We start from the raw sequence: 26,646 nt of genomic DNA on the forward strand, positions 1-26,646 counted from the left end.
GTAACTTTAATTTGTTGACTCATGCTTTATTTTTTGAAAACTTTAGCCTCTCAGTTCTCTTGCCCTTGCTTTTTCAGCTGGCTGTTGAATCTCCTGTTGTATTTCCTCTCCTTCCTGCAAACCCTCCCCTTGTGTGGGGTTGCAGCCGTTCCCTCTGCTGGTCATTAACTTCAGGTTGTGGGACCAGCGAACCAGCCGAATGACAATGTTATGAAGCACATGGCACGAGATATTACTCTTGGAGATTGCTTTATCTACGCCTGAACTGAAACTTGAAAATGCCTCATACCTGCCCTATACAACCTCTTTGGTTGAGTGGGTCTCAATTTGATCTGTTCTTCCATCTGTCTGTGGAAGTCACACTGAAGTCTTCAGTAGAGTGTGAGAGATAGCCCTGGCCACCAAATAGCCAGTTTGATACATGGTCTTGAGTTATGGAAGATGGAATGGCATGGTCACATGATGAATGAATCATGTGGGCGGCACAGTAGCACAGTGGTTAGCACTGCTGCTTCACAGCACCAGGGGGATGGGTTCAATTCGTGACTTGGGTCACTGTCTGTGTGGAGTTTGCACATTCTCCCCATGTCTGCATGGGTTTCCTCCAGGCGCTCTGGTTTCCTCCCACAAATCAAAGATGTGCGGGTTAGGTTGATTGGCCATGCTAAAAATTGGCCCTTCGTGTCCTGAGATGCGTAGGTTAGAGTGATTACTGGGTGGATATGGGGTAGGGCCTGGGTGGGATTGTGGTTGGTACAGACTCAATGGGCCAAATGGCCTTTTTCTGCACTGTAGGGTTCTACGATTCTATGAGTCAGAGCAGCTCCCCAGATATCTGACATTGATAAGATCAGCTGCATGTTGATGGAATCCAAGTCCTTGCTAGTCATAAAATACAAATATGGAGACTTTTCATGGTACATAGGTTCCATCAATTCCCTCCACACCTGTGTAAGGTGTGGTGACACTGGGCCTTTAAGAAATGTATTTTAGTCATGTTTCTGCGCAGGATATTTTTAACAGCCCCTTCCATTTTATCAGTGCTATTGGACGTTTAGTCAGCATCCTCTATTGTAACTGCAGCAGCATAATTGCTCCTAATTGCTGGAATGTTGGTTCTAATCTGAACTAATGGTGAACTGTTGTTTTTAATGGTCTCCCTTAGGGTTTTGCTAAGTAGGGCTTAATTGGGCTGATTGGCAAAATAATATCAGGTGTCTGGGTGGTGCTGAGCTCACACAGAGAACTCAAATTAGATACTGCTTTGAGTTGTGAGAGAGATTTGCCTCTCTTTTTCTCTCTATCAAGTCTGGAGATTGGGATCTCTCAGACACCATAAGAACTAGATGGAGGAGGAGGCTATCTGGCCCCTCGAGCCTGCTCCGCCATTCAATAAGATCATGGCTAATCTTTTCATGGACTCAGCTCCACTTACCCGCCCGCTCACCATAACCCTTAATTCCTTTACTGTTCAAAAATTTATCTATCCTTGTCTTAAAAACATTCAATGAGGGAGCCTCAACTGCTTCACTGGGCAGGGAATTCCACAGATTCACAACCCTTTGTGTGAAGAAGAGCCGGGAGACTCGAGTGGAGGCTGTTTCGCGGGCTCACCTCTGGGTGCCATCACTTCCGAGGGTCTCTGGTAGCCAGATTTCAGTCATCATCAGTTCAATGCCAGAAATTGCCCCAGAGCTGCATTAATTATAATAATGTTCATTACCAAATATTTGAAACATCATCAGTGTGTCTGTAACTGTAGTCTCCAGACCCGCAAATGACTCCCCGCCCCACCCCCCCAAACACACACAGCCATGCCCAGAGTGCTTCACTCCAGCGGCGTTCAGTATAGCTCTCCACCCTGCTGGAGTGAAGGGGTGGCAGTCAAGGACCCCCTGAAGATCAGGTGCCAGGGGGTTGCCCTCAGGCATTGCCACCTTGGCAGTGCCAGCCTGGGTCTCTTGGCACTGCCTAAGGAGCAAAGTGTCAATGTGCAGGGGGCACTTTTGCATTGCCCACTGGCATTAGGCAGTGCCCAGCGGGTGGCAGCTAATGGGGGAAGGGCTGGGGGGTGATTGGTGGGGGTGGGGGGGGCTCCCACTGCCACTCCACATAGGGATTGTGAGTAGAGGGAGAGAGGTCAGCGATTAGGGTTGGACATTGGGGGTGGGGGTCAGTCTGCTGGGGAAGCCATGGTTGTTCGGGGGGGGGGGGGTGCGTGGTGATGTTGAGGCTGGTGGTGGGGGTGTATTGGGAGATCAGGAGAAATGGGAGAAGCTCGGGGCAGTCCACAGGGTGGGTGGGGGGGGGAGGGAGCGAGGCTGGCCTGGACACATCCAGTTGGTCAGTAATCAGGCCGTGAGATGGGGAGTGGGGGTCACGGGACTGGCAGCAATCAAGCTGGTCAGCAGTTTGGAGGCCGGCAGTGCGGAGCTACTGCGCATGTGTCGATCTTGGCACTGACACATCAGTTTTCTCCCACAGTCCAAGGATGTACGCGTCAGGTGGATTGGCCATGCTAAATTGCCCCATAGTGTCAGGGGGACTAGTTAGGGTAAGTGCATGGGATTATGGGAATATGGCCTGGGTGGGATTGTTGTCGGTGCAGACTCGATGGGCTGAATGTCCTCCTTTGCTCTGTAGGATTCTATGAAGAGACTCCAGCCCCAGATTTTCAGTGGAATTGATAACTGCAGTGTGGATCGTGAGAATTCATTTTTAAACTTCCGCTGAAAAACCATAGTGATTTATTCCAGTTTTTATGCAAATTTGATACTTGGAATTTTTTTGGGAGAATCGCTCCAAAAGTTTTAGAGCTGATAACTCCTAATCTTAAATTACAGTCATGCTGTACACCGGATATAAATGTAATCGATTTACTAAACAATACACCAGAAATGTTCATAGGTCAGAAAGTTCACCATCTGCTTCAGTTCTTACACCCCTCCCCTTCCCTGAGGTACAATCAGCCATTAACAGAACAGCACAGTGATTAGCACTGCTGCCTCGCAGCGCCAGGGACCCGGGTTCGATTCCCGGCTTGGGACACAGTCTGTGTGAGGTTTACACGTTCTTCCCGTGTCTGCATGGGTTTCCTCCGGGTGCTCTGGTTTTCTCCCACAGTCTGAAAATGTGTGAGTTAGGTGGATTGGCCATGCTAAGTGCATGGGGTCACAGGGTGGAGAGGAGGAGCTGGGTGGGATGCTTTTTCAGGGAGTCAGTGCAGACTGAATGGGCCAAACAGGCTCTCTCTGTAGGGATTCTGTGCATTCTTATCTTCTTTCTGTGGGCAGACTTCAGCAGAGGTAGCAGTAAAGTTCCTGATGTAACCACCCAAGAGATCCCTAGGTAGGAACAACAATACGAATCTTCATAATGCTTACATTAAATGGTTCCCTCAAAATTGTATTTGCCTCAGGGTACAGGCAACTTCCACTTGAATTGTGGAGTTAATTATTTGGGGTTAATCAAGGATGGGGTGAAGGAGAAGTTGGCCATGTTCCCTCGATCCTGTTAAACAGTCAGATTGGAATGTTATGGAATTTGAAACATATAATTTAGTAGTGAAGGCACGCTGGGCGGGATTTTATGGCTTGTTCAAGCGAGATTGGAAATTCCTGGCGAGGAATGCACATTTCCATTGTCCACCCCTGGCCCGCTCCGATTCTGTGACCAGAGGGGGCGGGGGGGCTAGAATTCTGGCGACGATGTCACTTGAAAAGACTCTCGGTCAGACTCTGTCTGGATGACATTCAGTTTTGGGCTTTAGACCTTCTAAAATGTATCTTACAAATGTGAAACAAGGAGAAGAAGTAGGCGACTCAGCGCCTCAAGCCTGTTCTGCCATTTGATAAGATCACAGCTGATCTGATGGTAACCTGCCTCTGATAACCTGTCATCTCCTTACTTATCAAGAATCTAAAGCCCAGCCAAGATTCAATAGGGTAGCCATAGTGAATGATGTCCTGGGGAAGGTATATTAGCTCAGAGCGAGAGCAATAAGTATTTTTCGTACAATAGCCGCTGGAAAACCAGGACTTGTTCCCTGCAGTGAAATTCTGCAGACTGAGACCTTGATTTATTTTAGGTGAAGTTATGAAAGGACACGAAACAAAAATAGGCAAAAAAGACTATAGTGTGAATGAGTCATAATCAAACAGGCTTGATGGGCTGAATGGCCTCCTCTGTTCCTATGTGTTGTGCAGGGATTTCCCAGTGCATTGAGGGGCTGAATGGCCTCCTGTTCCCAGAGAGATTTATCTAACAATCGGCAAACTTCTCCTTATTTTACTCCAATCCATTTTCAAAAATGTTAATGGGCAAAATGTTTGTTGATGTGCCCAAGATGAACTTATCCATTCTTAGCTGCTGTTGTGGTTGGATTCCACTTTACCGACTGCATTTTCCATATAAACACAGGCTGATTATTCAACGGAATAATCTGTTACATTCCCAAACCCTGAAAGCCTCAATTACACAAAATGACAGACTACAATATGTTGATTAATCAGGACATATCTCATCCCCAGGAGCTATAGTGCCAGTGTTGGCAATTACTTCAACAATACTGACAAGCAAAATTCTTTCTTTCCGTAAAGACTGCAGCTTAATAGCTTATTTTACGAGTCACCTCTGCATTTGGAAAAATCACTAACAACCAAAGACCTATTTTTCAAGATTTAAATGCTTTGTAAAGCATCTATTTGCTAAATTTCTCAGTTCCAGTGGGAGTTTTCACTGTTAATGTATTTCACGTTTGTCTAAACATTAACATGAAAAATGACGGTAAACCCAATCTAATATTTTAAATGTTTAAAGCAAGCAATTACGGCAAAGTTTTAGCCTGGATTTTGAGGGCCAATTTTGGAAAACAGTTGCTGACTGAGATAAATTATTTTTAATTGTTGTGAGAAAAAGTGATTTCAGGATCTGAACTTAATTCAACCTTGAGCAATGTCAGAAGTTCAGAGTCTTCAGTTCTTCAAAAAATTCTTTTCCACATTACCAATTGCTGGCAGCTTGTCCATGCCATCATTTTAACTTGGTCCATCAAGGGGGAATATACGCTGCAAATAGCCCCAAACCATAATGTTGCACTTTATTCCCACCCATTTGGTTCCAAGCCTTTCCAAGGATGTCCCAAATCAGGCGACTAAAATCAGGCGGGATCTCATTCTAATCTGCCTTTCTTGATATATTCAGAACCCAATTGCAATTTTGAGATCTACCTGGGAGGGGCCAGTACCAAAAACTGTTGGGACTTGCTCACAATATAGCCCAGGAAATAATTATTTTCAATGATTCCAGGAGGAACTCCAATCTGACAAAGTTACTAGATTTCTTTAAAGAGATATCAGGTAGATAAAGGAGAACCAGTCAATGTTGTATATTGGGACTTTCTGAAGGTATTTGATAATGTGCCACACAAAAGATTATGATGCAAGATAGGAGTTCATGGTGATGGAGGTAATATTCCGGCACAGATAGAGGATTGGCTAACTACCAGGAAGCAGCGAGTAGCGGTAAGGGGGTCTTTCTCGGGGTGGATGGTAGTGACCAATGGAGTGCCACAGGGATCAACACTGGGACCACAACTCTTTACAATATGTATTAATGACTTGGAGAAAGGAGCAGAGTGCACTATGGGCCAATCTGCAAATGATACAAAGGTGGGAGGGAAGGCAGATTGTAAAGAGGAGATAAATAGCTTAGAGAACATAGATTGGTTACAGAGAGAGTGGATAGGGGGTAGCGTGGTGACAGAGAGAGTGATTAGGGGGTAGTGTGGTGACAGAGAGAGTGATTAGGGGGTAGCGTGGTGACAGGGAGGGTGGTTAGGGGGTAGCGTGGTGACAGAGAGAGCGATTAGGGGGTAGCGTGGTTACAGAGAGAGTGGTTGGGGGTAGCGTGGTGACAGAGAGAGTGATTAGGGGATAGCGTGGTGACAGAGAGAGTGATTAGGGGATAGCGTGGTGACAGAGAGAGTGATTAGGGGATAGCGTGGTGACAGGGAGGGTGGATAGGGGGTAGCGTGGTGACAGAGAGAGTGATTAGGGGATAGCGTGGTGACAGGGAGGGTGGATAGGGGGTAGCGTGGTGACAGAGAGAGTGGTTGGGGGTAGCGTGGTGACAGAGAGAGTGATTAGGGGGTAGCGTGGTGACAGAGAGAGTGATTAGGGGATAGCGTGGTGACAGAGAGAGTGATTAGGGGATAGCGTGGTGACAGAGAGAGTGATTGGGGGTAGCGTGGTGACAGAGAGAGTGGTTGGAGGTGAGGTGGCAGGTGAATTATGTGGGTGAATGGGTCAAGGGTATACAGGTTGCACCAGGGAAGGTTGGCCAATTGGCAGCAAGTTACATTGGGTCGTGGGTGTAGTCAGGTGGTGGGGGCTGCTCAAATCAGATGGGGGGGTTGGTATTTGAATGGTAAGACATAGTGAGGCTGGGTCTTAGGGGGTCAGGGGTGGAGGTGCAGTTGGAGGGGGAGTCAGATCGGGTTGGGAGAATTCGGGGTGTCACAGATTATTCAGGTTAGGATGGGTTCCTGGAAAGCTGAGGGCTCGGGGGATAGTTGGGGTTCAGAGGGGAGTGGTTTACAGTGTGGGCAATTGTGCGGTTAGTTATATAATTACCTCGGAATTAAACCATTGGTAGGAGGAAATTTTCTTTAGATGAGTAATTATGATCTGGCATGAATTGCCTGATGAGAAGTTGATGGAACGATAACTTTCAGAAAGGAACTGAATAAATGCTGGAGGGGGTAATTTTAGCAAGGCCATGGAGAAAGAGCAGAGAATGGGATGATTTGGCTCGAGTCAGCGCAGGTAAAGTGGGTTTAACAGACACGTCCTGTGCCTTACCATTCTATAATTTCATTAGGTAAAGGTCAACAAAATTCTGTTTCTATTTTGTTATATATCCAGGGATTGAAACAGTTTTCAGAGTCTTGCTCCTTCTTCAGATGAGAAGCTCGTGCTACCAAATAAACCTGTTGGACTTTAACCTGGTGTTGTGAGATTTCTTACTGTGTTTACCCCAGTCCAACGCCAGCATCTCCACATCACTGAAACAGTTTCAAGAGCACTCTGTGATTGAGAGCAGGAAGGTGAAGGCTGCACACAGGGTGCAGTGACTGAGAAACAATGTTCATTGTCCAGAGATTGTACAGAACATGGGGAAATCTTTATTGATGTTTAGCTTTGTGGATTTCACATTGGGAAGCAGCAGTGGATCTTACGACTAAGAATTGTTTAGTTTGCTTCGTCTTCATCACAGAAATTTATAGACACAAGCAGGCCATTCAATCCATTCAGACATCCAGTGTAATTCCACATTAAGGGTCCATAGCTATGTCACTTATGGTACATTGTGAACATATTCAAACAGTTGTTGAACACAGTGAGTTCCAGATCACCACCATCCACAGAGTGAAAGGTTTTCCCTCCAATCATTTCTAAACCCAAAGCAAAGGCAAATTAACTGAAGGGGAACGAGAGAGTTGGGCCAATAAGACTCAGAGAAACAGCAGGCAGGGTGGGATTGCAGATCAGAGAGGGTCTGGTGGACTGAAGAACATTTGTTTCAATGTGGGAAGTGTAACAGGTAAGGCAGATGAACTTAGAGCTTGGATTAGTACTTGGAACTATGATGTTGTTGCTATTACAGAGACTTGGTTAAGGAAAGGACAGGATTGAAAGCTTAACATTCCAGGATACAGGTGTTTCAGGCAGGACAGAGGGGGATGTGAAAGGGCTGGGGGAGTTACACTACTGGGTTAAGGAGAATATCACAGCTGTACTCCGGGAGGACACCTCGGAGGGTTCATACAGCGAGGCAATATGGATAGAGCTCAGGAATAGGAAAGGTGTAGTCACAATGTTGGGGGTTTACTATAGGCCACCCAACTGCCAGTGGGAGATTGAGGAACAGATATTTAGGCAGATTTTGGCAAAGTGTAAAAGTAACAGGATTGTGGTGGGAGATTTTAATTTCCCCGATATTGACTGGGACTCACTTAGTGCTAGAGGCGTGGATGGGGCACAGTTTGTAAGGAGCATCCAGGAAGACTTCCTGAAACAGCATGTAGATAGTCCAACTAGGGAAAGGGTCCATACTGGACCTGGTATTGGGGAATGAGCCCAGCCAGGTGGTCGATGTTTCAGTAGGGGAGCAGCTCGGGAACAGTGACCACAATTCAGTAAGCTTTAAGGTACTGATGGATAAAGGTAAGTGTAGTCCTCAAGTGAAGGTGCTAAAGGGCATTCAAACGGTCAGTGGATAGGCATATGGATAACATTGGAATAGTTTAGGTTAGAGGGTCATTAGATTGGTTCCACTGGTCGGCGCAACATCGAGGGCCGAAGGGCCTGTACTGCGCTGTAATGTTCTATGTTCTAAACGGGGGGAAGGCTAATTACAACAATATTAGGCAGGAACTGAAGAATGTAGATTGGGGGCAGATGTTTGAGGGCAAATCAACATCTGGCATGTGGGAGGCTTTCAAGTGTAAGTTGATAGGGATTCAGGACCAGCACATTCCTGTCAGGATGAAGGATAATTATGGCAAGTTTTGGGAACCTTAGATAATGAGAGATATTGTGAGCCTTTTCAAAGAGAGAAAGGAAGCATTTGTCAAGGCTAGGAGGCTGGGAACACACGAAGCAAGTGTGGAATACAAGGAAAATAGAAACTTAAGCAAGGAGTAAGGTCATGAAAAAGCATTGGCCAGCAGGATTAAGGAAATTTCCGAGGCCTTTCACAATATATAAAGAGTAAGAAAGTAGCCAAGGAGGGGGTTGGCCCACTCAAGGACAAGGGAGGGAATCTATGTGTGGAACCAGAGGAAATGGGCGGGATATTAAACGAGTATTTTGCGTCAGTGTCCACCAGAGAGAAGGACTTGGTGGATGATGAGTTTGGGAAAGGGTGTGTAGATAGTTTGAGTCATGTTGAGATCAAAAAGGAAGTAGTATTGGGGTTCTTGAGAAACATTAAGGAAGACAAGTCCCCAGAGCCTGATGGGATATACCCCAGAATACTGAGAGAGGCAGGGGAGGAAATTGCTGGGGCCTTGAGAGGAATCTTTGTATCCTCACTGGCTACAGGGGAGGTCATGATGTGGAGATGCTGGCTTTGGACTGGGGTAAACACAGTAAGAAGTCTCACAACACCAGGTTTATTTGATAGCATGAGCCACTAGTTTTTGGAGTGCTACCCCTTCATCAGGAAAGTGGGAGTTCTGTTCACAAACAGGGTATATAAAGACACAAACTCAATTTACAAAACAATGGTTGGAATGCGAGTCTTTACAGGTAATCAAGTCTTAAAGGTACAGACAATGTGAATGGAGACAGGGTTAAGCACAGGTTAAAGAGATACGTATTGTCTTCAGACAGGACAGTTAGTGAGATTTTGCAACCCCGGGCAAGTCATGGGGGTTACAGATAGTGTGACATGAACCCAAGATCCCGGTTGAGGCTGTACTCGTGTGCTTGGCTAATTAAGACTTGATTCGCTGTAAAGACTCACATTCCAATCATTATTCTGTGAATTGAGTTTGTGTCTTTATATACCCTGTTTGTGATTAGAACTCTCAATCACCTGACAAAGGGCAGCCAGTGCTTCGAAAGCTCGTGGCTTTCGCTACCAAATAAACCTGTTGGACTTTAACGTCACGTTGTGAGACTTCTTACAGGGGAGGTCCCCGGAGGATTGGAGAATAACCAATGTTGTTTCTTTGTTTAAGAAGAGTAGCAAGAATAATCCAGGTGATTACAGGCCAGTGAGACTTACGTCAGTAGTAGGGAAATTATTGGGGAGGATTCTTCGAGACAGGATTTATTCCAACTTGGAAATAAGTGGACGTATTAGTGAGAGACAACATGGTTTTGTGAAGAGGAGGTCCTGTCTCACAAACTTGATTGAGTTTTACGAGGAAATGACGAAGATGATTGATGAGGGTAGGGCAGTGGGTGTTGTCTACATGGACTTCAGTAAGGCCTTTGACAAGGTCCCTCGCGGTGACTGGTGCAGAAGGTGAAGTCGTGTGGGATCAGAGGTGAGCTGGCAAGGTGGATACAAAACTGGCTCGGTCAAAGAAGACAGAGGGCAGCAGTGGAAGGGTATGTTTCTGAATGGAGGGCTGTGACAAGTGGTGTTCCTCAGGGATCAGTGCTGGGACCTTTGCTGTTTGTAATATATAGGAATGATTTGGAGGAAAATGTAACTGGTTTGATCAGTAAGTTTGTGGATGACACAAAGGTTGGTGATTTGTGGATAGCGATGAGGACCATCAGAGGATACAGTAGGACATAGGTCAGTTAGAGACTTGGGCAGAGAGATGGCAGATGGAGTTTTATCTGGACAAATGTGAGGTAATGCATTTTGGAAGGCCTAATACAGATAGGAAATATACAGTAAATGGCTGAACCCTTAAAGAGCATTGATAGGCAGAGGGATCTGGGTGTACAGGTACACAGGTCACTGAAAGTGGCAATGCAGTAGTCAAGAAGGCATATGGCATGCTTGCCTTCATCGGCCGGGGTATTGAGTTTAAAAAGAGGCAAGTCACATTGCAGCTTTATAGAACCTTAATTAGGCTGCACTTGGAATATAGTGTTCAATTCTGGTCACCACACTACCAGAAGGATGTGGAGGCTTTGGAGAGGGTACAGAAAAGATTTACCAGGATGTTGCCTGGTATGGAGGGCATTAGCTATGAGGAGAGGTTGAAGAAACTTGGTTTGTTCTCACTGGAGCGATGGAGGTTGAGGGGAGACCTGATAGAAGTCTACAAGATTATGAGAGGCAAGGACAGAGTGGATAGTCAGAAGCTTTTTCCCAGGGTGGAAGAGTCAATTACTAGGGGGCGCAGGTTTAAGGTGTGAGGGGCAAGGTTTAAAGGAGATGTAAGAGGCAGATTTTTTACACAGAGAGTGGTGGGTGCCTGGAACTCGTTGCCAGGGGAGGGAGTGGAAGCGGATACGGTAGTGAGTTTTAAGAGGTGTCTTGACAAGTACATGAATGAGATGGGAATGGAGGGATATGGTCCCCGGAAGGGTAGGGGGTTTTCAGTCAGGGCAGCATGGTCAGTGCAGGCTTGGAGGGGCCGAAGGGCCTGTTCCTGTGCTGGAATTTTCTTTGTTCTTTGTTGTTAAACCTTATTCCCCGTCACCAAGTTCCCAACATAAACTCAACTCCATCAAAAGAAGAGGACCTTCTTATTCACACTGTCTTCAGTCCTCTTCTTCCCAGAAGAAAACAACCACAATCTATTCAAACTTTCCTCATAACTAAAACTCTCCAGACCAGGCAACCTTCAGGTAAATTTGCTCTGTCTTCTCTCAAATACAATCACGTCTCTCCAGTAGTTATACTGATGCTATTGGTCACCAAAACTACATGCAGAACTCCAACAGCATCAGTATAACCCCCAGCCCTTACTGAATTTCTCAATTAATGAAGGCAATTATCTTCCTTATATCTTCTCCAGCACCTTACTTATCTATCCAGTCACTTTCAGAGATGTGTGGGCAAGGTTCCTCTGTCCCTCTACACATTTCAATGTGGATTCTCTTGTTCAATTAGCCTTTCCAAATGCATCACCTCATATTGATTGGTTTCCTCCCATAGTCCAAAGATGTACAGGTTCGGTGGATTGGCAAAGCTAACACCTTAATGTCCCAAGATGTATACTTTAGGGGAATTAGTGGCGTATGCAGAGTTATAGGAACAGGGCCTTGGTGAGATGCACTACTGGGGAGAATTGGTATGGACTTGATGGGCTGAATAGCCTACTTCAGCACAGTAGGGATTCTATGAAATTAGTTGTTCACTGTGTTCCTGATTTCAAGTTTCTTTTGCTTGTAATGACCAATGTTACAGAAGTTGAAGGGAATCAGAGTCAGCTCAGCTTAATATGCTTAATGACCATGTCATTGGCACAGTAAAGCTGGGATTATTAACCTGAATTCCATGGATTTGCAAGATAACCTTTAGCAGGTCGAGAGGACAATCTTCCACAACAGCCAATCAAACTGGAAATAAATGTTTCCTTTGCCTACGTGGAGCTACAAGGGTGATTCTGCCACAGCGGGATTCGAACCCTGGTCTCCAGAACATTAGCTGAGTTTCTGGATTAATAGTCTGGCGATAATACCAGGAGGCCATCACCTCCCCCAAAATGTAAAGCACCTGTCAGTTTCCTGACACTGTAATGCATTGACATCTGAAGCTGGTAACATTTCTGACCAAGTGTCTTGGATCCACTTGCCCTTCAGATATAATTATGACTCATAAGTCAATTGAACATTTCAAAACCAAACTTGAAGGATTCTGGTTTTGCAAAGTTACTAATGGGTAGAGGGCTCAGTGAGGTGGGTTCAGTGGCAGCGAACCATTTATTTGGGTAGGAGGGGCCATGCTGTTTCCCTGCCTCTGCTCCAATTAAATTTGGGGTGAGAAGGCTCAGGAATGGCCTCCTTACTCCCTGCTAATTCAAGCCTTTAAATCGGCAATTAAATCTAATATCTCATTTACAGTGCTCTGAATATGTGAATGAAATGTACTATTTCTCATATACCCTTTACATAGATTATGAAGGGAGGGACTTCTCTCTGAGTGGCTGAGTGTTTGTTCCCTGAGAGCAGATCGACCTCTCCTTCATAACACTGAGTTTAAATGAAAAGAAATATGTATTAGGTTAATCAGCACCTAAAAAAACGCTATTTTTATCTTTAGGCCATTAAAATTGTACAAAACTATGTACTACAAAATTTTACTTATTTTCACTGTTATAGTAAAAGTTAAATATTTTTTCATAAATCCTAATACAGAAATGATGTATCTTGAAAATAAAAATTAGTTTTACAAGCACTTTTCATCTGAATATCATCTATAATTCTTTTGTATTATTTTTGTTCATCACAGTTTATGATAACAAGAACTGCATTTTCTATAAACAATGCAAAATAGATGGTTAAACAGGTTACAATTGTGTCCTGTTTTATGCCTCGGAGCTATGCAGAGATGATACACTCATATATTGGAACAGGAGTTTTATTCAATGCTTTAAAAGGTCTTGTGCTTAAAGTTGAAGTTTATTTATTCGTCACAAGTAAGGCTTACATTAACACTACTGTGAAGTTACTGTGAAATTCCCCTAGTCACCACATTCTAGCCTGTTCGAGTCAATGCACCTAACCAGCACGTCTTTCAAACTGTGGGAGGAAACCAGAGGACCTGGAGGAAACCCACACAGACACAGGGAGAACGTGCAGACTCTACACACACAGTGACACAAGGCAGGAATCGAACTTGGGTTCCTGGCACTGTGAGACAGTAGTGCCACTGTGCTACCCCCACTCCTAACTATTTGTCTCCAGTTTAGTTTTCTCATTCTCAGTCCCTACACGCAAGCTTAAATAAACACACTTTGAGCAGAATTTTCCGGCCTTTCCCACTGGTGGGTTTTTTTGGTCTTTCTGAAGGTGATCCCCGGTGGCAGGGTGGGTGAACTATCCAAAACACCCGGTGAGACATGGACCTACCTACCTTCGCCCAACGGTGAGCTGTCTTCCCCACCAGATATCATGTCGGTGGGTGGGGGTGGGGGGGGGGGCGGGGGAGTGGTCAGAAAATCCCAGCCTAGTCAACAGGCAAACATAATCAAACACTGAAAAATCAAACACCACGTATTCAAATAGAATCTCAGCAGGTAACCAACAAAAAAAGGAACAACATTGTCCCAGAATGATGGACAAAGTGGGACAAATCCTGGTTTTAAGTTTCAGGGATGATATTGTTCTGGTGGTTGATGTCTCGAGTGTGTAATCATTGTCTGTATGGAGTTTGTTCTTGGACAAAATATGTCAACTGAGATTCATATTCATGATCGCAATTTGCATTGTGGCTGGAAAGCCTAGAAATTTGAATTGGAATAGCTGCTCCCTAATATGGGAAGTGAAGTCAGCTCCTGTCATTATCTGCATGTCATTTATTTTAATAAGTACACGCTCCAGCTCTTATTGTCCATTGTTTGAAGACATGAGCTTTTCAAATAGACTTTGATTTTAACTGCTACAAAGCAGCAAGGACAAAATGCGACTAACAAATAATCTTAAGGAGAAGTTGCACTGAATAATTCTACTAACAATGAACCAATTTTAAAATAGATTCCATCCAGGCCTCAAATCCCTTTAACTGTGAGAGGTGAATGTGGCAATTGCCACAGAGAATCGGCCGTTTGCAGGGTGTAAGCATGGGTGAGGATTTTGGAAAAGTTCCGGAATGTCTACCCTTTTCACCTTGTCACAGGAATGGGGGTGGGCTGGTTTTAATTTGATTTGATTTATTATTGTCTCGTGTACCCGTATCCAGTGAAAAGTATTGTTTCTTGTGCGCTATACAGACAAAACATGCTGTACAGGCTGCAAGCAGCTATTTTGCAAAGGAAAAATTATGTCAGTGATTTCTTATCCCACAGTGGTTAGCAGTGATTAACTTCTTCCTCAGAGCACCAGGTTCAATTCCAGCCTCGGGTCATTGTCTGTATGGAGTTTGCACATTCTCCTGTGTGGGTTCCCTCTGCGTACTCTGGCTTCTTCCTGAAGTCCAAAGATGTGCTGGTTAGGTTGATTAGCCATGCTAAATTGACCGGAATGTCAGGGGATTAGCAGGGTAAATATTTGGAGTTTGGGATTAGGGCCTGGGTGGGATTGGGGTCAGTGCAGACTCAATGGGCTGAATGGCCTCCTTCTGTACTGCAGGGATTCTATGATTGCACATCTATTGGATGAGTTCTGACCCCAGAATTTCCAGCATCTGTATAGGATGGCTAAATTACCAAACTGGCCACTTTGCTAAGATACATAAAACTCATTTTCTATTCGTAAATTGCATTGATAATTTGTTACTGTTCTAGTGGAATATTTAATCTGCTCACTATATAACGTGGAGGCTGAGATTTTTGTATATTTCCTGTTTCCTTACTCAGTTCATCAGCACGTAAAGATATGAAACAGAATACTGGAGGTTCAATACCAACAAGTTCTAACCTCAGCCCGGCTGACAAATGCATCAGGTGTCTTTCTCTAAAGACTGAGGGAAAATTTGAAGGAGCATTTCCATTAAGTCACTTTATAGTCTTCCTACTGAGTGGTCAAGAACACTAAGTACTTGCTTTATCTTCAGTGCAGGATACCATGGATGGGAAGCAGACTTTCAGGAGAAAATTGAAAGTAAAAGATTACTATAATAATGTGCCTTTCAGATGCACTCAGCGGCCACTATCCTTTCACCAGATTCCCTTTATTTACAAACTCAGTTTCACTCTTAACAGTGCTCCAGGTACACAGTCAGAATGTGGAGTCTCAGTAACCCTGACACACCTTCATTATATACACAGGTGAGACTCCCTGATTGGGGAGGTAACCATTACCGCAATCAGGGAGCTCATACTCCAAGAGGCCGACCTTACGGGAATCGTTGAGATTATTCCACTCAATGGCTGTGATTCTCCCATCACCTCCCGCAACTTTTCTGGCAGGTTGGGCTGGGAGATGACTGTGTGCTGGAAACGCATGCGCATCTCCGAGCGAACAGTCGCTGGGGTCAGACTACACTGGGAACTGAAGGACAGGCAGCTAAATAACTTGATCTTTTTATAATCTATTGTAAGTATGTTTATCAGTTCATTATCAGGAAGTTTCAGGTCCCAATGCAAGTCCCACCCCGCCAGGGTTACTTCATTCCCGTGGAGTTCAGACCAACTCCCCATGTTCAGGGAACTAGCAGAAAACCCTACCAGAATGAAAGGGGGGACAACTGGTACCCCCTCAGAGGGTCAGGTAGTGGGGCCTTGCCCCCTGGCCATGGGCACCCTCACAGTGCCAGTCAGTGTCCTTTGGCACAGCCCAAGGAGCAAAGTGCCAATGCTCAGTGGGAACCTTGGACAGCCCATTAAGCATCGGGCAATGCCAAGGGGGGAGGCCTATTGTAATAACTCTGCAGACAGGATCGGTCTGGGATAGAGGGAGGGCAGCGAGTGGGGGTGGGCTGGGGTGGTGGTCTGCCAAGGGAGAGGCTTGCCTCCAGTGTGGGGGGGGGTGGTCTGACCCTGGGCGACAGGATGGGGGGGGGGTCAGTGGAGGGGGGGTGGTCTGCCAGGGTGAGGGGATTGTCACTGCTGGGGTGGGGGGGGGCTGTGCATTGGGGTGCCACGGGGTGGCGGGGTCAGGACTGGCCTGGGAATTATCAAAGGTGCTGTGATTGAGCCGTGGGTGGGGCAGCACCCGAGCTGGCCAGCGACTGGGGAGTCTGACAGATCGGGGCCACTGCGCATGCACAGAGTTGCAGAACTGTCGAACTCTGGCGCGAATAGGCCCCATCCCCCGGGTTTTTAATGAGATTCACGATTGGGATCTCTGCAGTGCACAGAGTGCAGAGAATCAGATCAGAAGCTGAACTGACAAAACAGTCGGGATCCAGAACAGTTTTCCTGCCAATTCAGCAATTTTGGGAGAATCACGGACAATATTTCCGATAAGTTGGTACAGCCAAACACAGTCAGGAAGGAATATTATTTGTTTTAACATTTTACTCAGATTGAAAACTGAATTTTATGACACATAAAATTGGCAAATTGCGATTGGGGCAAGTTCACAAACCAGGTTCAAAACAGTAAAAACTAAACTGGAAATAACTCATAATCCTGGATTTCTCAGAAACATCAGATAAAGTCTAACAGATGTAAGCATCTGGCACTAACCCTACTCACTGCTAAGTATTGCAAGAATAGTACAGCCGCTGCTGTTCATTAGACTGACACAGTCAGAAGTCTCACAACACCAGGTTAAAGCCGAACAGGTTTATTTGGTAGCAAAACCCACTAGCGCTGCTCCAAAAGCTAGTGGTGTTTGCTATCAAATAAACCTGTTGGACTTTAACTTGGTGTTGTGAGACTTCTTACTGTGTTTACCCCAGTCCAACACCGGCATCTCCACATCATGCTAAGCCTAACAAGCAGACAGAGCAAAGAGCACAAATAGCAAGTATTAATCTTACGGTTAACAAAAACAAAATTGTCTGAAATACTGAATGTATTGAAAAGACAATACACAAATCACACAAAATCATTCTGTAAGTGGGAGGTTGACATTCCACTCAATGCTTTCTTTTAGAAATGTCACTGCAAAAGTAAATAAAATGCATGCATGTCTTATTCACCATCTTAAATGTTAATTTCCATAATAATTTAAAATCTATTGATAATGAAAGTGCAGAGGCGAGCATGGAAGAAATAGGAGAATCTGGTGAAAATATCGTATGAAGCATATTTGCTGCCTTGTGTCAATAGCTGAGTGTACACCTGTCCTCGCCATTATGGAATTGAACATTAACCAGAACAACTCCAAAGTCGATTCCTGGTACATACTCAACTAGCAGATTAAAATTGAAGAAATACTGAGGTCTATGTTAATCCAAGCGCAGTTGCTCCAGCCTGATCCACGCACGTCACCCCCAGTGCACAACAGAAGACAATCTGCCTTTTTGTATTTTTCCCTTGTGTGAATCTTGATCAAACTTTACTCTTTAGTTCACGAACAGAGTGAATGTATATATTAGCTGCAATCTATATGACCAGTGATTCTATCATTGTGGTATTTATAGTAATCATTCCATTTACAGCACACCTAACCAATAGGCAACATTATTTTACTTGGGATTTTATGTGTAAAAATGATTTGATTATTATTAACAAACAACAGAATGTTCAACATTTAATTACCTTGGTGCAAAAATGAGTTGCTGAGTAAATTTTGTTTACATCACATGATGTAAAGCACCAATGATTTGGACATGTTTAAATTTGGAAGGAACAAAATTACTATCACAATTCCTATAAACAGTCAACCTAAAGTTAATGGCAGGAAGCACTAATTAAAATATTTCAACAGTACATATGAAAGTTCAAGAAGGAATAGTTCTCAAATGCATTCACCATCCCAAAGTAACAAATTATTTCCATTATATTTACAGTTCATTGGCTAAACAAATTAAAAGATTCAGGTGTAAGTCAGAGCAGCTCCTGTCTGGTGTCTAAGTGAGATTGTCTTTTGCACGGTTGAGGTTAACAGCTACTCAAATGCCATGACAACATTGTTGAACAAAGTTATACATGCTCAGATTTCATTTTCACTAGCTTCATGTTCCCTCCCACAGCTCTGTGGATTCTGCTGGAATTCCATCTCACTATTTGGAAGCTGTTATCACCTATAAATTTCCAAATTAATGCAACAGCAATAATCCTTGCCATGCAGAAGTCTTCTGGACATGTAAACTATTGTTGGTTTGCAGTGCGGCACATCGTGCAGTAAGAACTGTAATCACAGATTCTATTACACACCAATGATGTAAAGGCCTAAATTTTACGAATATTCATGCTGACAGGACCTTTGGGTCCTGCATCCCGCTGTATCCCCCCCACCCCCGACTGCGGGTTTCCCCATGGGGTGCAGTCAATGGGAAATCTCACTGACATTGGCAGGATCGAATATCCCATGCCAGAGAGTGACTTCCAATCACATAGAACACTCAGTGGGAAGGCAGAAAATCTCAAACGCTCCCCCCTCTCTATCTCTACGTCATTTCAAAATGAGCTCTTTTAGAATGAGGCTCCAATCCCTTCTTGACTGACATTGGATAAAATGTAGGTTAAAATGGAGAAGGGTGTGAAATAAATCTCAGAGTGAAATGTAAATCGAGAAGCAGATCATTTTCTTGAGATTAGGGTTATTTACAGAATGTAACACGACAGATTCCTGCTTTCCACCAACAAAGCAACCCAGTGTTCTGCCAATCCTTTTTTATATTCCCTTTTGCAGAACAATTAACAAAATCAAAAGACCAGTAAAACACAGTAATCAAACTTTTGGGGTGAGATCTGAGTTTACACCTTTTGAAAGGGACGCAGACTATTGCAAATTCTTTGGCGCTGGGGCAGAAGCTGACTTTGAGGCCAATATGCAATTTTTGAGGATCGCGTGGTTGGAAAATCACCCCCGTTCATTTATATATTACCTGACAGAACAACTTCAATCAAATCTCCCTCTTGAATATCACTTGCAGCCTTCACCAACTGAAGGATGTTCTCCGAGTTGGCTTCATGACGAAACAAAAGGATCTTATCATACATCCCATAAAATCCACATTCAGGAAACTGAGGAAAAAAGATTAATGTGAATAATTAGTCAGATATAATTGTGTGAAAGAAAATTAAATTAGCATTAGCCAACCTGGTAAAGCTCAAAACTTTGAAAAGCTACTTACTACATCATCACTTTTATTATACAGGAGTTTAAGTCCAGTCACAGGTTTTACAGAATTTTTATTGATCAGTTTATTACCTGTATGTGAATATGCAGGTAATATAATTACCCCGTATATTCACCATGGCCAATCCATCCACAATGGCATATCATTGGACTGTGGGGAGGAAACCCCAGCAACTGGAGGAAACCCAGGCAGACACGGGGAGAATGTGCAAACTCTACACAGACAGTGGCCCAAGGCAGGAATTGAACCCAGGTCCCTGGCACTGTGAGGCAGCAGTGCTAACCCACTGTGCCGCCCTAACAGACTAGAGGCAATTTTCCTGGAACAAACCCAGCCCAGCCTTCCCCACCTCTCCCACACACCTCAAATTTGTAGCCAAGTCACAGGAAATTCTGGTTGCTTTCCCAAAAAAGGAGACAAAAGATCCCCGGCCAACCACTGGACCAACTTACCTCAGAAAGCAGAAGACTGATTCATCTGCAGGTCTGATCGTGTTCAGGCTTTATGCTTCTTTGGAATATCCCTCCTTTTGTGATGGGGGTGGGAGGAATGCTCTCTCCTGTCCCATGGCCCGAACCTATTACAGCTCAGGCAGTAATCTCCCAGGGACAAAGCCTCAGAAATGCCAAAGCAACAACATTGGCAAACTAATTAATTCCTGGACCATTCAGTGCATTCCTACCCAGGGAATATGCTGTCCAAATGCAAACCACAGTGAAATTGGTCCCATGTTTTTTAAGACCACATTCACTCACTGACACACTCACCCGCTGACACACTCACTCGCTGACTCTCACTCACTGACACACTCACTCGCTGACACACTCACTCGCTGACTCTCACTCGCTGACACACTCACCCGCTGACACACTCACTCACTGACACACTCACCCGCTGACACACTCACCCGCTGACACACTCACTCGCTGACACACTCACTCACTGACACACTCACCCGCTGACACACTCACCTGCTGACACACTCACTCGCTAACACACTCACCCGCTGACACACTCACCTGCTGACACACTCACCCGCTGACACACTCACTCACTGACACACTCACCTGCTGACACACTCACCCGCTGACACACTCACTCGCTGACACACTCACCCGCTGACACACTCACCCGCTGACACACTCACTCGCTGACTCTCACTCGCTGACACACTCACTCGCTGACACACTCACTCGCTGACACACTCACTCGCTGACACACTCACTGACACACTCACCCGCTGACACACTCACCCGCTGACACACTCACCCGCTGACACACTCACTCGCTGACACACTCACTCGCTGACACACTCACCCGCTGACACTCACTCGCTGACACACTCACTCGCTGACACACTCACTCGCTGACACACTCACCCGCTGACACACTCACTCGCTGACACACTCACTCGCTGACACACTCACTCGCTGACACACTCACTCGCTGACACACTCACTCGCTGACATATTCACTCGCTGATGCACTCACTCGCTGACACACTCACTCGCTGACACACTCACTCGCTGACACACTCACTCGCTGACACACCCATTGTTTAATACCCGGTGAAGCTTTGGGGCTTTTAAACTCTCAGATATATGACAACCAGCACCATAAGGAGGGGAGGGGGGTTGGGGGTGGGAGAGGGGGGTGAGGTTGCGGGGGGGGAGGTGAGGTGGGTGAAGTTGGGGGGTGGTGAGGTGGGCGTGGGAGAGGTGGGTGAGGGGTGTGAGGTGGGGGTGGGAGAGGGGGGTGAGGGGGGGTGAAGGGGGTGAGGTGGGGGGCTGAGGTGGGCGTGGGAGAGGCGGGTGAGGGGGGTGAGGTGGGGGTGGGAGAGGGTGTGGTGGGGGGTGGGAGAGGGTGTGGTGGGGGGGAGAGGGGGTGAGGTGGTGGGGAGGGGGGGTGAGGTGGGGGGGGTGAGGTGGGGGGGTGAGGTGGGGGGGGTGAGGTGGGGGAGAGAGGGAGGTGAGGTGGGGGGCTGAGGGGTGGTGAGGTGGGGGGGAGAGGGTGGTGAGGTGGGGGGTGGGGTGAGGTGGGGGGGGTGAGGTGGGGGGTGGTGAGGTGGGGGGGTGAGGTGGAGGGGGTGGTGAGGTGAGGTGGGGGGGGAGAGGGGGGTGAGGTGGGGGGCTGAGGGGTGGTGAGGTGGGGGGGGGGTGAGGTGGGTGGGTGGGGGGGGGGTTATCTGCTCAGGTTTCCGGAGCTGCTCCATCCTGCACTCACTGGATTCTGCAGATCCTTTAATGGGAAATTGGCCAGAATTACAATCGGGGCTTTTCCTGATCAGAACGGGAAACAGGAACTCCCATTCCGGTCAGAAGATTTGGCCTTTTTTTTTAGTCATTTGTACAATTCCGGGGCAATCTTACCAGAATTTGGCAAAGGATTGGATTCAGTGGGAAAGATGGAGTGAATCACATCGATTGCTCCAGTGTAATTACTGACCCGTCCCAGAGTCTCTGGAAAAAGGTTTTTATGGTCACAGGAATGGCGACGCTCCCACTGGATTCATCCACCCTGGGGGCAACTGAATCACACCAATCACTGAGAGCTCCAAATAAACCAGCACTGACAGCAGGAGTGCCGGCGAGGAAGCTGCTACTGCCATTCCCAGAGGGACCAGACTGCTGGAAAGAGTGGAGTCTAAGCAGGATACACTCCACCTCCCCCCCCTCCTCCTCCACTCCACCCCACTCCAGGGGAAGGCCTGTCCCCAAGGTCACCACCTCGTCCTGGTCAGTGGCAGCTCACTGCAGAAGACAAGAGGACAGCAGTGCCACAAGATGATGAATGACCTTCACTCAACCAGGATAAGTGAGTGTCATGCAATGTACCCACAGGACCCAGCAACTCTGAGGGAGACTTCCCTCCGCAAGAGGGTCTTTATGCCACATGAGGCAGAGTATCTCCCCATCACTGATGCCCCCACACTGCCCTTGCAGCCTCGCCTCTCCCAAAGCAAGACCCCAGGACTGTATTGTTGCCCCCAGTGCTGCCCCTCTGGTGTGGATGCCTCCCCCCACCCCCCTGTTTGCAGTTCCAACAGGAAAGGGCACCCACTCAACTACTGTTTAAACACTAACCCTGCACGGAGGAACCAGGGAACAGTGCCTGCTTGGCAGTCAGCCTGGGAGCAAGGGGCAATCCGACATGAAGAGAAGTTAAGGCTTCTGAGCAAGCCACACACCTCCCCCTCTGCTCTCCTGATAGCAACAGTGACCCCTACCCCAGCCCTGAGCTGCACTGTTCGCATTCCCAACATTCTCCCTGCTGCCCCCCAGTTGATGGGCACCTGGGAAGTATGCCTGTCTCTTCAATGTCCCCCCAGAAGGGAAGGTGCCCCATGCTGATGGAGAGCTGTTGGAAATGGCAGTGATGTGACATCACACCGACACCAGCTGAATGTTTGCTGCAGAGTGAGTGTTCACTAATGAGATGCTAATGAATTAAATTGGGTTTGTACCTTCCCCGGTCTGTTCCATTTCTCTCTGCTGGTGAGGTCAGTGCAAAATTGGAAATCGCAATCGTGCTATTGAGAATCACACTTTTTTGAACCCTCTACATTTTTAGACCATGCCGTATTCCCACAGAAGGTCCCGCCCTCCATGTGCAGAACATTGTTAATGTTTTTGGTTAGTGTTTGTTTTGTTTGTCCTCCTGGGTGGAACTGGCCTCCCAAGAACGATGGCAGCAGTGAGTGTAAACCCAGACCACGTGGTGCCACAAAAGTGGTTCCTCAAGAATGCGGCATCACACTGTTTTTCAGATTACAGCCATTGTACAAAATCTGCTTCACTGGCAAATCACTGAGCTGGTGTGAAATTGCAGCTCTGAGGTTCGATATAAACAGATAATATTAAGTATTCATTCATCCATTTATAATCAATGTGCAGCTCCGTACAAAAATAAATTCTACTGCTTGAAACATGGGTTTATTTTTACTCAGCGTCTGACACTTGCTTACCAACAGCCATGACCTGCTGAAACATTTCAGTCTCACGCCGGGAATAACAAGTAACACTGGCCTATTACTGATCGATTTTCCCTTCTGCCTCAATTATACCGTAGCCAAGTAATGTAATGTTAGAGCACATTCAGCAGCAAAGGGGCAGTTCCATTTCTGCACTCAGGTGACTGCTGTGGACTGGGTAAAATCGAGCTGTGCATCAAGAAACCGAAACATGTGGCAGTTTGCTCACCAACCCCAGAAAAATTATTAATAGTGGAAAAGTGTTGAAAGATGGGGATTGAAGAGAAGGAATAATGGTGTCAAGATATGGAGCACAGATTCACAAGTAATTCAGCAAGAAAAGTGCGAACAGTGTGCCACACAAAGTCTTCATTAAGTATGTATGACAGTTATGTCTTCACTTGTTGATCTCCCATGAAATTGCACAGAAGCAGTCAAAACCAAGGGCTGGTTTCAGAGAAAGTGGAATTAGAGAGCACAGAATAATTGGACAAGGACACACGGATATAATTCAATCCCATTTGAAATTCTCATACTGTCTTCCTGCTTTGACAGTTACATTACAAATTCCACATTTTTAGTGGAAAATGTCTGTGTCTGAAAGGCAGAGAGCGATTGGCAGACCTTGCTTATTATAACTGATAGTTAACTAGATTTCAAGCACTATTTTGTCCAGTTGTAGGGTATAGGAAACTAAAATGAATGAAAATTTAAAACCTTAAATTAAAGTGTTTGAGACCAACAGGAAAACAATTTGTCCCAGTGTATTCTTTTGAGAATTTGCTGTAATTATGGCATTTGGACAAATCAGCCTTTTGTCAGTCTGCTTTCAGCTGAGCAGATTTGATGCATATTTTGTCTGTAAATTAGGTGACCGTGGCACACATTGCTTCCATGGCAATTTGCAACACGGTCTCACGGTTTGAACTATTTTGAAAGTGACAAAATTATTGACCTGAAATTTCCTCAATCCATAATTGGATAATTGTTGGAAACCAAAATTGATTGGTCTACGTACACTTGGGTGGGGCCACGTCAGAAAGCCAATGGGGCCACTGAAGTGTAATGACATCATAGCACACAAATATCATGGCCTGATTACAAATTATTTTGGAAAATCCTGAAGTTGTTGCATTACTCTTACACGAGGACTTTCCAAGAAATTCCAGTTACCCGACAATGATTTTTTGTATTTACCAATTAACCAATTAACAGACCAGAATTTGTTGTCAGAGTCTCAGCAATGCTCACAGTACTTTATGCTACTTCCAAACGGATGCTGCAGCAATTCCAGGCAAGGACAGACAATTGTCTTTGTAACAATAGCAGCTTGCTGTCTGGCTCGTCACTGAAATGGATTGAACAGAGTAATATCATCGTATTTGTGCTTTAAATGAAAATTTAACTTGCTACAAAAAGTTAAGTCTTGTCCACTCCAGTCGAAGTTCCCTTTTAGTGGTGGCCAGTGTTAATTACTGTCAGTGAACCTCTCTGATGCTGAAATGAACTATTCCAAGTGTGCTGCCTCAATCTTTCGGCCTTCAACTGGTGGAAATTTTTAAAATGTAAAATATTTCATTACTTTTTTGCATGAAGACAAATTGCAAATAACAGAAAAGTAGCAGATTCAACACTTTATTTGGCAAGTAATTTGTTGAATGAATGTATCACAGATTGCGGCTGGTTTTCATGTTTCTCAGAACAAAGAATCCTTTGCTATACTTGACATAGATTTTGCTTTTCACTTGTAATAAGGACTCGTCACTTTCTGTAAGAATAATGAACAGAACATCAAGGTCATCATGACAGCTTCAAGTGTTGTGGTGCTGTTGTCATGACAGCCGTACCTATGGCTTTTTCCTGATTGAACACTATTTTCCTATTTGGCAGAATAACAGTGCGTGAGTGAGTCTGCTCTGTGGCTTTGTTAGAAACCAATGGCGAATTGGAAAATGTTCACCAGCTCGAACATTTAGAAAGAAAGTTCTTTGGAAGATGTGGATGCAGCAACTACTCAAATCAGAGTTTCAAAAACAGCTCCCCATTTATTAAATTCAGCAAAAAAAATTGTCCTGAAACATTGCTTGATTGCAAATGTTTGTTACAGTTAAAATAAACGGAACTATTTTTGGAACAGACTGCCAGTAATTTCTGATGCTCACAGTTGTTTCCTGTCTGATACCTCAATCACTTTTGAAAGAGTCACTTAATGACCAGAATCTGGAGACTTCGTCAACATTCCCGGATAAAACTCATGGCAGCCAGGAAATAAACAGCTTGGTTCGCCATTCCCACAGAAATGGCACAAGTTGTAACAACAACAAACTTTACTGCTGCAGGAGACTGATGTTACTTTGAAAACTTCATGAAGCTTCTTGGTTTAAATCATTAATATTTCAAAGTTTGAAAACTAATCCACAAGAATAAAACAAAAACAGAAAGTGCTGGAAAATGTCAGCATGTCTGACAGCATTGAGAGGGAGAGAATAGAGCCTGGCTGACTCTTTGTCAGAGCTATGGTGGCACTGCAGGGCTGGGGTCTCAAGGGAGCCTCTCTGGAGGCTTCTCACTGTGTGGGATTGGGGAGGGGAGGAGATATCTGGAATGGGAGAGCAATGGGGAAGGATGATACCTGCAATGGCAGGGGGTCAATATCTCCAATGGGGGAGGAGGGGGAGAGAGAGGAGGCCTGCCGTGGGGGAGGCTCTGATGCTCCGATGTCTGTGATGATGGGGAAGGAGGGGGTCTTTAATTTCAATTTGAGATCAAAGTACCGCAATCTCTCGGGCACCGGCTTTGTCAGCACCTTTCGGCTCTGCCCCTCAGGAACGACAGTACAATACACGCCCCACTGACAAAGTGTCAGAAGATCTGGAGAGGAAACCTTGCTGTTTCTCCGGGGAGATACACTCTAATTTTCAGAAAGAACCTGTCATTTTTTTTGGGAAAACTCTACCATTAATGAACAGACAGGTGTGTAGTGGTAAGTGCGCATATTCTGTGCCCATCCCCCTGAGGGACGTGACAGGGGAGATGCTGGGAGAATGTTCCCATTGTGAGTGAATGTGGAATTGGAGACAGTTTCAATCTCACGCGTGTCCAGTTTAGGACGGAGGTGAGAAGGAACTCCGATTCTCTGAGGGTCACTGGAATCCCCTTCTCCAGAGGACGGTAGAAGCCAGGCTATTGATTATATTCAATGCTGAGTTAGATTTGATCTCAGTAAGAAGTCTCACAACACCACATTAAAGTCCAACAGGTTTATTTGGTAGCAAACACCACTAGCTTTCGGGGCACTGCTCCTTCACCAGGTGAGTGGGAATTCTGTTCACAAACAGGGTATA

The 26,646-nt window shown here is 45.5% G+C and overlaps 1 protein-coding gene across 1 annotated transcript in view; it reads right to left on the reverse strand.

Moving 5' to 3' along the window:
- Window positions 1-26,646, reverse strand: part of prkd1 (protein kinase D1) — a 241,337-nt gene that overhangs the window by 99,583 nt on the left and 115,108 nt on the right. Inside the window, exon 2 of the mRNA XM_080202084.1 lies at window positions 19,078-19,216. Within this exon, the coding sequence (XP_080058210.1) occupies window positions 19,078-19,216 (139 nt within the window). The remainder of the gene's footprint in view (window positions 1-19,077; window positions 19,217-26,646) is intronic.

The sequence above is a fragment of the Carcharhinus amblyrhynchos genome, chromosome 14 (assembly GCF_965287045.1).
Source record: "Carcharhinus amblyrhynchos chromosome 14, sCarAmb.v2.hapA, whole genome shotgun sequence".
Taxonomy (NCBI): domain Eukaryota; kingdom Metazoa; phylum Chordata; class Chondrichthyes; order Carcharhiniformes; family Carcharhinidae; genus Carcharhinus; species Carcharhinus amblyrhynchos.